The sequence below is a fragment of the Cynocephalus volans genome, chromosome 8 (assembly GCF_027409185.1).
Source record: "Cynocephalus volans isolate mCynVol1 chromosome 8, mCynVol1.pri, whole genome shotgun sequence".
In the NCBI taxonomy this organism is placed as follows: domain Eukaryota; kingdom Metazoa; phylum Chordata; class Mammalia; order Dermoptera; family Cynocephalidae; genus Cynocephalus; species Cynocephalus volans.
This window is the reverse complement of record NC_084467.1, coordinates 117788226-117799674: the sequence shown is the minus strand read 5'-3', so window position 1 is coordinate 117799674 and position 11449 is coordinate 117788226. Positions and strand designations below refer to the sequence as shown.

The following is an 11449-nucleotide window of genomic DNA, read 5'->3' as shown; positions in this document are numbered from 1 at the left end:
AAGTAAAGAAATAGTTACAGTATAATGTGATAAGTTCTGTGATAAAGTTATGTGTTGGTTATTATGGTAGCACAAAGGAAGGAATTCAGTTCAAGTCAACATTCAGTGAATGCTTACAACGTGTACTGGGACAAATGCTTCTTATGGGGGATCGTTAGGATCCTCACAGAAGGTAGTAATACTCATAGCGATAATAGCATTTGCTGTGTGCAAGGCACTGCTCTAAGATCTTTACATCTTGTATTAAGTTCATTCTCTACAGCTTTATGAGTTAGGTAGTACTGTCAGCTCTGCTGTGTAGGCTAGTGAATTGAAGCATTGTGTGCTTTAATGATTTGCCCAAACGTCAGTAGGCAAGGGGTAAAGCAGGTGAAAAGCCAGTAAAGGAAGGGAAAACCTGCCAGGCAGAGGAATAGCCTTTGTAAAGGCACAAGATAGTGAAAATATTTGACACTCATGGGACCAGAATACAGGGCTGGGTTGGACTTGGGGAGGGGACAGACAGAATGGAAAAAGATGAGGAGACTGGTCATCAATGTCCTTGAATATCAGGCCCAACAGGGGACTACTGTATGAGAAGAACTCCACTGATAGATGTAATTGGGGATTTCACACTAGAGGGACTCTGCTTGCAAGGGTGGGAGGCACTCCTTTGACCCCTAAACTATGCTGCCCTTCATTCTTAGAACCAGAACCACTGCCAGTTTCTTCCACCAAGGCCTCCCTTCTGATCCTTCCAAGATTTAAGACAAGATGGTCTTAGAGGAGGAGATGAGAGGGGAAGAGAAATCAGGTGTGAACCCTGGGTCCCAGCACTAAGCACACCTCTTCCATGCGGGCAAGGAGTGACCTAATTGTTAGTTCCTGCCCGGGCTTGAAGTGAGCGACGAGCAACACCACCTGAGGGTGCTGTCCCAGCCTGCAAGCCCGAGTCCTGTCACACCCTAGTCAGTTGGGGAGGGGGGTGTCTTTCTGTACCTCTCTTTACCTTGCCAGCCTTCTTCCCACATAAACATGTGCACAGTAGAGTTAACCTTATAGGCAGAAAGTTTCCTATTGGGGCACAAATCTATGGGCTCGTGGGTTCTCATGAGTGGAGAACACTGCAGCTGCCTTTGAAGGCCCACATTCCCCAGATCCTTTAAACCTCGTTCTCGCCCACTGCCTGCCCCTCTCTTAAGTACTCCTCTCGCCTTCTGCAATGCGGCGCCTTTAAACCCTATGGGCCCTTGCCCCGCCTCTGGTCCGCCCCGTCTAAGGCGGGACCCTCCTGAAAACCCTGGGCTGGGCGGGGGCGCACCAGTAGCCGCTGCAGCCCCTGCCTTGAGTGCGCAGCTGTCCAGCCAGCTTGAACGGTGAGCAACACCGAGGGACCAAGGGGGATGGGGGTGGGGGTGGGTGAATGTGAGGGTGGGGGATGTGCATGGTTTGTAGGAAGCAAGAAGCCAGCGTTTGGGATTTGCCCAGCGAGTTTAAGGATTAAGGGCTGGCACCAGGCAAGGGTCCGATGACTGCTCTGCTCCGCCCCGTGCTGTCAGGTCCTGTCCCCAAGCCCTGACCGGGCATTGTTGGGCAATGAGGTCAGGCGAGGTTTGTCGGCGCATAGACGGGGCGTCCGTCTGGAGCAGGGACTCTGGGACCGAGCCCCACCCTCCGACTCCAGCGCACAGTCCTCGTAGGATCGAGGAAAGGAGGGCGTCGGACACTGGGCGCTGGCCCGGAGTGACGGTGCGCACAGGGTCCTGGCGCCGGCGCTGGTCCAGCCCTGCGCTCCCGGGCTTCCCGCGCGACCCTTCACTTCCTGGTTCCAGAGCGCGTGTGGGCACTGCCTGCCCTCTGCGTCCCGGGGCTACCCTTTCTGTTCCTCCATCTGCACACTCGCTGTTCTGGGGACTCGGGGTCACAGGCTGGGGCTAAGGGGTGCGTGCGTGGGTCCCACGGTATCCTCGCCTTCTGTGAAGCTCCAGTCGTCTCCAGGAGAGTCTCCCGACCTCGGGCATCTGGGAGCTGCAGCCCTGACTGCGCCCGGGTGTGCACTGTCTGTGTGAGGGTGATGGGGGGGGGATGGCTGCTTTCCAGGGTCTCCTATCCCTGTCCGAGCCTCGCTGCCCACTCCCCCGTGCGCCTTGCTGCTGGGAAAGCCGGTGGTGGCGGAGGGCGGGCGGGCGGGCTGCCCAGACCACTGCGTCACCCCTGCAGCGGGCGGGCGGTGGGTGACTCATCCATAGTAACGGCCCAGGGTGTGGCGGTGGGGGTTGGGGGCGACGGTTGTGGGGGCTGGACCTGCAGGACCGGAAGTGGACTGCCGCTCCTCAGGCCTCCTGGAGCTTCCTGGAGGCAGTGCTGGGGAGGTTCTGGGAGCACTTGATATCTGTGGGGCAGAAAGAAGAGAGGTGGGAGTGGGGATGGAGTGTGGAGACCAGGTGTAGGAGGCCTGTGGCTTGGACGGGCTCCGCCAGTTCTCTTTGATTCAAGAGTCCCAGACGGGGACAGCTCCCCATCTCCAACCCCCCTCCCAATTTCTCCTTCCTCCTCCACAGGGCAGACCTAAAACTGCAGAGGAGGCCAAGGTAGGGCGGGGCCAGCTGGTCTCTACCATTCCAGAACCAACAGATAGTCTTTGTCCAACTGCAATCCTGCCTGCCTCTCCCCAGTCCCTGCTTACGCCCCCTGGGGATTGGCGTCTAAACCTTTCCTCATTCCATCCCTTCTCCCTGCAGGATTTTCAGGTATGGACTCTCCAGCTCAGAAGGCACATTCCCTTCCCAGGGCATTTCTTCTCCTGAACTACTGCTTCCTTGAGTCTGCACCTCTACCCACAAACTGGTCATTTCCCATCTCCTCCAAATGCTCTCTCTACCCTCCATAGCTGCCTCCTGGAGGAATTCCTTGCACCTGGCTGTACCTGAGAACTGCTGTGAGGATCCCACTCTGCCCCTGTGCTCAGAGCTTCCCCTCCCCACCCGTGTTGAGTGGCTGTTCCCACCTGGTCCCCCCACCCTGCCTCCATTCCTGTGTTTGGTACACAGAAGCCCTGGCAACGGCCCCCACCTCCTCACCCCCTCTTCCTGCGCAAGCCTTGAGACTTCCTGTTTCCGTAGCTTCAGATTTCTCTTCTGCTCACAATTCTTGGTGGTGAGGGGACTGCCCTGTAACCTAGGTCTCCCACCATCCTTGCTTCTTCCCGCTTGCTGTGGCACCTCACTTTGTGGGCTGGTGTCCCCGTTGCGCTCTTTCACTATAGTCCCAATCCCAAATCTGAGTTGGGAAGTTCCCCTGTGTCCCATCCTCACTGTGAATGGAGAGTCCCTTTGTCTTGCCAGTTACACACCCCAGCCAAGAACACTGAAATCCCCCCACCCCCACCCAGTGTCCGCCTTTTCTTTGGTAGGATGGGGTGAGGTAAGCTTCCACCAGGGTCTGGGTGGGGCTGAGGGCTGGATTGCCTTTCGGGGCCCCACCCCTTTCCTGACTATTGTAATCCCCCTGGTGGGGATGAGGGTTGTTCCCACAGCTGTAGTCAGCTCTAGAATTAAGGTTACTCACTGCCAATCTGCCCCCTCAAGTTGTTCAGCTGTTGTCTTCCCTTGGGATCCCCAGCGCTGGGCATCTCTCACACCTGCCTTCCAGCTGGGCCTATCTTTCTTCCCCAGCACCCCCCCTCCCCCGCTCCCTCGTAGGTGACTTGCTGTTTTCCCTTCCTTTGAGAGAGGGCAGGGTTAGGTCCCCTGGGTATCACTGGGGTGGGCTTCCAGCTCCAGCAGCCGCAGCCCATCAGCTCCCGCCTGCCTGGGGGTGGGGAGGAGAAACAGCTGCTGGCCAGGCTGGGCCTGGCTGGGACCTCCCCTTCCCAGAGCTCCACCCTGTGGCTCTGGCACCTCAGGACTCTAGGGCAGTAGCTCCAGAGTGGAGCAGAGACACTGCAGCTGGAGCCACAACCCTGTCAGCTGTGTCCAGGTCCCAGAGTAGGGGAGGGGGCCTCAGCATCCACTCACAGCCCAGAGGGGGGTCTGGGAGGCCAGGTGCCCTGTAGGGAGTGGGGAGCACTGGAAGGGCCTTGGCCCCTTTTCTCCACTCTTAACCCTGGTGTCTGGGTTAATCATTCTCCTCTCTTTACCTGTGCCATTGTGATCCCTGGGCCTCAGGCCACTTGGCCCCTGGAAACACAGCCTTGACCATGGTGAAGCTGCTCCCAGAGGAGACGTTCAGAAATTGGGCTGGAAAAAGGGGGCTTACTGGGAATCGCAGCCTTTAGCCCCCTCCTCTTCCTATCAAGTCTTCCAGCCATCTCACTGCATCAGAGGTTGTAAACTTATGTAGACTGAGTGGCGGCTGAGCAGTTGGGGCTGGGCTGGGCTGGGCTGGGCTGGGCTGGGCTGGGCTGGGCTGGGCTGGGCTGGGCCGGGCCGGGCCGGGCTGGGACAGAGTGGGGAGGGAAGCTTGTCTCCCTCTCTCCTTGGGTTCTAGCCACCTGACCCAACTGCCTTCCCACAGCAGATTATGTGTGTGGTTGGCACTGTAGGTCAGGGCCCAGACTGACATTTATCTGGACCGACTTTCAGGCTGGGGGAAGTGGGGCTGGGGTGTGATGGGTTGCTCTTAATGAGGTATAAAAACAACTGATTTATGGGGCGGATCTCTGCCAGAAATGTGCAGCTCGATAAGCCAGAGTAGAAAGGAGCAGCCATCTTGGCATGGGGGATAGGGCACTGGTCCGAGACATACAACCTCTGGGGCTGAGAGGTGTATAGGTGTTTGAAGCAGCCTGGCTCCTTGTACTTCAGCAGAGCCTGAGGCCCACTGGGGGTGTGGCAGGATTGTTTTACTTGGGGTGTGTGGGAGAAAGGGAGCCACAGTGACTTCATCCCTTAAGTCTGACCTGGCCTGGAGCCAGATGTGGGGAGAAGGGGTGGCTCCCTTTCCTTTGCTTGAATGCAGGTCCCTGTTCTGGGGATCCTTGTTTGTGAGCAACCAGATAGTTAGCTTTATTTCAGAGCAGAGCCCATCCAGGGAGGGGATGGGGACAGAAAATGGGGGACCATATCCCTTCTCTGTTCCTGGCTCTCCATGGCAACATCACTGGGATTTGCTCCGCAGGCCCCTGGATGTATGACCTAGATGGTGAGGTGGTAGGTGGGGACAGACTGCCCACAGAGAGGTGCTGCCAACTCAGGCCAGCGGTCAGGAAACCACCCGGCTCTTGTTAACCAAGGTCTTCAAACTAAGTTAAAGAAACCCTCCTGTGTATTTCCCCATCCTTCCCTTTCTTCCTAGGTTTCTCTAAAAACAGCACTCAAGGCTCCTGTATTAGTTTCCTATTTCTGCTGTAACAAATTACTACAAACTTAGTGACTTAAAGTAACATAAATGTGGTATCTTACAGTTCTAGAGACCTCAACAGCTCACTGGCTAAAATCCAGGTGTGGGCAGGTCTCCGTTCCTTCTGCGGGGTATAGGAGGGAATCCATATCCTTGCCTTTTCCGGCTTCTAGAAGCCAGCTCCATTGCTTGGTTCATGGCCCTGTGTGACTCCAATCTTTGCTTCCTTCGTCACTTCTGCCACTCTTGACTCACCTGCCTCCCTCTTTCACATAGTAAGGACAGGACCCTTGTGATTACACTGGGCCCACGTGGATGATCCAGGCTACTCTCCCCCACCTCAAGATCCTTAATCTAATCACATCTGCAAAGTCCCTTTTTATCATGTAAGGTAACGTATCCACAAGTTCTGGGGATTAGGGAATGGACACCTTTGGGGGGCCTTTATTCTGCCTACCACAGCTCCTAGAAGGGAAAGTAGAATTTATTTTTATTGCCTGGTTTGTCATGGGAGATTTATTTTGCTTGCTGAAATCTGTTAAGAGGCTACTCATACCTGCCTCTTCCAGGAAGCCCTCTCAGGCTGCTTCTGCCCATCCTCTTTTAATTCCTACAATGTATGACCTGAATTGTGCAGTTTAGTATTCATTGTGTGCAGTCCTTACCCTTTTATGTGTCCTCACAGTGTCTTCCTGATGGTAATGTTGGCACTTTAGGACCATGGACCTCTATCTCTTCCACAATCTCTAGCACAAATAGTAGGTGCCCAGTTAAAACCCAGTGTTTGATCAAGGGTAGATTTAAGATCAAGTGGTCTTCCAACTCTTGACATACATTTCCCAAGCTGTCCCATATTCCTCCTCCTCTCCCCAAATCATTCTCTTTCCCAGGGTTGTGATTAGAGTGACCAGTTTGCTTTTGCTAAAGCTGACCACCCCACATGAGGAGTTGAACCCACAATCTTGGCCTCATTTACCTCATATTCTATTCCAGTGGATTTTACACTTCATTCTAGCAGTGGAACCATTTGTTCAAAAGAAATCTAATGCGGGGTGGGGGTGGGGGCTCAATATATTAAACGTTCTGCATGTCACAGGGGTGGGGGGATACAGACACGGCCTGTGTGGCCCCACGATATCTCCCAGTGTTCTGAGCAGCACTGTTCTAGTCCATATGCAGGGGTCATTTGGCAGAAGTTCTGGTCCTCAGCCTTGGGACCCACTCTGGGGGATATGGCATGTGTTCCTGTAGGCAGAATTCCCTACCCCACAGGCTGCAGAGTGTTGACCTTGAGCCTGGCTGGGCGTGTGCTCTCCCTAGCTCCCCACAGCCACCACTGCCCTTAAGTATGGCCAACAGGGGACCTGCATATGGCCTGAGCCGGGAGGTACAGCAGAAGATTGAGAAACAGTATGATATGGACCTGGAGCAGATCCTGATCCAGTGGATCACCACCCAGTGCCGAAAGGATGTGGGCCGGCCCCAGCCTGGGCGTGAGAACTTCCAGAACTGGCTCAAGGATGGCACGGTGAGAGCTGGGCCCCCACTCGATTGGAAGTACAGAGAGAGCAGGGCTGGTTCTGGGGGATTAGGGATTGTTTAACCTGAAGAAGGGAAGGCTGAGGGCACACCAGTTCCGACTTCTTCCTCAGCCCGAATGTCTTTATCGAGGAGATAGAGGACCCAGGCTTTCCTCCCTCCCCTTCAGGTGAAGGGTGAGGGTGAATGTGCTTCCCCTGCAGTGGAAGGCTCCAGGTGACATCAGGGAAGAGTATCTCTAAGGAAGGGACTGTGGGACGGTGTACTCTAGACGGTGCTATTTGAATAGCAAGGAAAGACTAAACACTGGCTTTTTGCTCTGGGCTCAGAGGTGGGGGCTGGGCAAGAAGGACGGTTGTGGGGGGCTCACTCCAGGAGTCTGAGCTGTCTTCAGGCAGGAGAGGGACCTCTCTGGTTCACTGTCTGTCTCTGAGGGTGGCACACACTGATCTGTGATAGGCATGTCCTCACCTTTGCACACCTGTTGTCCTCTCCCAGGTGCTGTGTGAGCTCATTAATGGCCTGTACCCCGAGGGGCAGGCCCCGGTAAAGAAGATCCAGGCCTCCAGCATGGCCTTCAAGCAGATGGAGCAGATCTCTCAGTTCCTGCAAGCAGCTGAGCGCTATGGCATCAACACGACTGACATCTTCCAAACTGTGGACCTCTGGGAAGGTGGGCCAGGGCCTGGGGGCTGTCATCCAGGAGACCAGAAATTGGGCTGGGCCATCTTGACTGGAGAGAAGGGACAGGTTTCTGGGTGTGTGTGTGTGTGTGTGTGTGTGTGTGAGAAGAGTTGGCCTGGTTGTGTGTGTGTGTGTGGAGTTGGCCGTGTGTGTGTGTGTGTGTGTGTGTGTGTGTGAGTTGGCCTGGGGGTGTGTGTGTGTGTGTGTGGAGTTGGCCGTGTGTGTGTGTGTGTGTGTGTGTGTGTGTGTGTGTGTGAGTTGGCCTGGGTGTGTGTGTGTGTGGAGTTGGCCGTGTGTGTGTGTGTGTGTGTGTGTGTGTGTGAAGAGTTGGCCGTGTGTGTGTGTGTGTGTGTGTGTGTGTGTGTGTGTGAAGAGTTGGCCGTGGTAGGGGTTGGGATTGAAAAGCGTATGGGGACGAAGAATAAAAAGAACCAGGAAGCTAGGCCTGCTGACTTAGTAACTGAGGTGGAAACCTGGCATCCAGAATCCCAGCCCTGCTGAGGTCAACACATTCCCCTTCTCCTTCCCAGGAAAGAACATGGCCTGTGTGCAGCGGACGCTGATGAACCTGGGTGGGCTGGCAGTGGCCCGGGGTGATGGGCTCTTCTCTGGGGATCCCAACTGGTTTCCTAAGTAAGTATTGCTGGGGCAGCCGCCGTGCCCAGCAGATGTAGTGCTCCTGCCCATTCCTGTCCCTAGGAAATAACTGATGTCTCCACAGCAACTGGCCCTTTACAAAGCACTTCCATATTTCTCTTATCACTTAATCCTCACAATTCTCCCTGGGGTAGCAGGTGACTGTCCCTTTGGAGAGATGATGAGGTGGCTTCAGAGAGCTCAACGCTCTCCAGGGCAGAGCTGGCACCAGCCTTTGAGGCCATAGACAAAGCTGTGCTCTGTCCAGGGAGGAGATTTACTGGGGCAGCCTCTGACCTCCTTCTAACCAGTGCTCTTTTCCCATCCAGGAAATCCAAGGAGAACCCTCGGAACTTCTCGGACAACCAACTGCAAGAGGGCAAGAACGTGATTGGGTTACAGATGGGCACCAATCGCGGGGCATCTCAGGCAGGCATGACTGGCTACGGGATGCCACGCCAGATCCTCTGATCCTGCCCCGACCCCTGCCCTTCTGTGAATGGTTAATATATATGTGTATATATATTTTAGCAACAACATTCCCTGAGAGCCTCCAGAACTCTCGAGCTTCCCTCTGCCAGGGTGGGCATCCAGCCTGTCCTGTCACTTCTGGGGGAGCCTGATGGTGGCCTCTCCCCCTGTGCTTAACTAATACATTCCCTTCCCCACACCCAACAAAACTGGACCAACTGGCTTCTTCTTTTTCCCCGGGACCAAAATTGGGGGGCCTTAGCCCCCCTGCCATGCCTCTTCTCTTTCCCCTGGCCTCTTCTGCCCCTGGCCTCCATGCCCTCTGTCCATTCCTTGGCTGGGAGTCAGGGATGCTGCCTTCTGGCCTCATTTTCTCGAGTATGCCTCTCCCGCAGCTGTGACTGCAGGGACTTAATTTATAGGGAGGGGCTTGTGGTGAATGCCACCCCAGCCACAGCTGGACTGCGCTCACCACACATCTGGGGCAGCATTCCCGGGCAGAGGCTCCCTCGGCTTCTCTTTTTCCATTCCCCTCACTGTGGCTAAGGGGCGGGGGGAGAGGACAAAGGAGGGAGGGCTGCCCACCGTGGTCTAGGGCTTGACGAATATGAGTTTGCTGATTTAAATAAAGAATCCTAGTCTTTTTTGGATGGACTCTGGCTGTGTCTGGGGCCACTGTGCCCACTGTGGGGAAGGGAGGAATCCTGGGCAAGGAACAGTGAATGGTGCAAGGAAGCGGGCAGAGATGAAAGGGTGCAGTGCTCACCACTGTCTTTAATTTTCTCCATCATCCTCTTTCTCACATGGTTTAGGGGAGGGTAGGTTGGGATTGAGGAGGGACAGGACCTCACAGCTGCCCTTGGGCTGGGAGCCATAATGCAGACTGTGTGGGCAGTGTCCACAGGGAAGCGAATGAATTGGGCAGTGCTGCTTGGTGCTCCTGGCAGGGCCTATCCCAACAGCCAGAACAGCTTCTCAGCCACTGCAGGAGGGTGGTGCTGGCTGTGGGCACAACCCTGAGTCCTGACAAATACAGCTGTCTCCAGGTGGGAAGACCCTAGGCAGGCTTGGGGCATGGTGGCCTGAGTTGGAGTTGGCCAGACCCACTTGGGGGCTGAGGGTGGGGTTGCAGTGGGGAGGGGGAACTGGAAAGCTGTGGAATGAGCAGGAGTGAGTTGGTGGTGGCTGGAGGGAAGAAGCTTTGTGACTGATTCCAAGCACCCGTGAGTCTCATGCTGGGGAGAGCCTAGCAACAGAGCTTGTCTAGATGGGTGGCCTTGGACAAAGATAATTTTGGGTCAAGTTGTCTCCAGCCCTCGGCCCTGACTTAGGCATGAATGTTCCACCATTGTTTCCAACCTCTAGATATCACTTTACTTCAAGGCTTCCTGAGCAGACTGTGTCTTCCCAGGGGGAACTTGAGGGACCCTGGGTCAGCCTCCTACATTAGGTCCCACCGTCATCAACCCACCCCAGTGGACTCATCAACCCACTCCATTGTTCCTCTCCCCCTTTCTGCTTTAGGGTACCTCTATCTCCTTAGGAGAAAAATGTCATTTTGTGCCTGAGAGTAACAGATTATGTATATGCAGTGTTTTGTCACCAGAGTTTTCGTTCTCTCCGCATCTGCTCCCCTGCCTCACTGGGATTCACTCTTCCAAGAAGCTCCTACTATGTGCCAAGCCCCATGCCAGTGCATTATGGCTGTCAGCTCAGTGGCTGTCAGCCTTATCCTGACATCACACCACGGGAAAGACAGTGTTTGTTTTCTTGCTGCACTCCCAGGGGCTGTGGCACAGATAAGATAGGCTGCAGCCTATGTGCAAATTCCCAGGGGCTTAGCTGTCATTCCACCGCTTTATGTCCCATTTCAGGAAGGCTTTGTGGAATGGCAGTAAGGGAGACTGATGTCATCGCAGAGAAAACATTGAATTCACTGATATTTATACTAAAAAAACAGACCATTTGCAACCTTCCCTGATTTAACTATTTTTAGCTACACATCACTGGTCACAGTATGACACAGTGCCAAGACCGAGAAACACTGCCTTCTCCCAGTAGATTCTCACAAACGTCTGTGAAGTGAATATTGCTGTATTATTTCCCCCATTTTGTCCCCAGATGGGGACACTCGGTCTCAGAAAGGGCAAAAAACTAGTCCCAGGCCACATAGCAATGAAGTGGAGGAGCTGGGATTTGAGCCCAGGTCAGCCTGTCTGGGCGCCTGGTGGAGTCTGTGCTTCCAGGCTAAGCAAGAAGTGGAGCTGTGGAGGGCTGGGACAAATGGGGTGGGGGTGTTCCTCGTCTGTAAACTAAAGACAATAATTGCTTCCTTAGGAGGTTGTGATGAGGTTTATATGGCAAGCACTTTGTGTAGCACATAGTAAATGCCCAAGAAATGAAAGTATGGGGAATAAACAGTGGGGTTCATGTGGACCCTGGGCTGGGAGGGAGATGATGCCCAGCAGTGCCGTGACCCTTCACCTCTGCCCTGCTGAACATGGTCAGAGATGCTTCAATGGCCCTGTCCCCCACTCCCTGGGGTAACTTATTTTTGAGGCAAACACTGGCTGGATTTGAGAGTTGCTCAGCAATGGGGCTCACCTCTCCTCTGCCACCCACCAGGCTTTGTGAGGAATCTCGATGTCTCCCCTTAATCCTCTCATTGCAGGTTCAGCTCCTTTCTTCTGGAACTGGCCTCCACGGACCTCTCAAACTTTTGTTTTGTTTTTTCTGTCTGCTTTTTAGCTTTTGCTCCATCCGAGGTCATAGTTTCATCCCTAATTTGGCCTCTCATCTT

The 11449-nt window shown here is 54.5% G+C and overlaps 1 protein-coding gene across 1 annotated transcript; it reads left to right on the top strand.

The window, feature by feature from the left end:
- The first annotated feature begins 1296 nt into the window (after window positions 1-1296).
- TAGLN2 (transgelin 2) lies at window positions 1297-9303 on the top strand. The gene is made up of 5 exons (XM_063106053.1): window positions 1297-1355; window positions 6640-6847; window positions 7357-7531; window positions 8073-8175; window positions 8508-9303. Exons 2-5 carry the CDS (start codon window positions 6668-6670, stop codon window positions 8647-8649), a joined length of 600 nt encoding a protein of 199 aa, XP_062962123.1. The 5' UTR covers window positions 1297-1355; window positions 6640-6667; the 3' UTR covers window positions 8650-9303.
- The last annotated feature ends 2146 nt before the right edge of the window (window positions 9304-11449 follow it).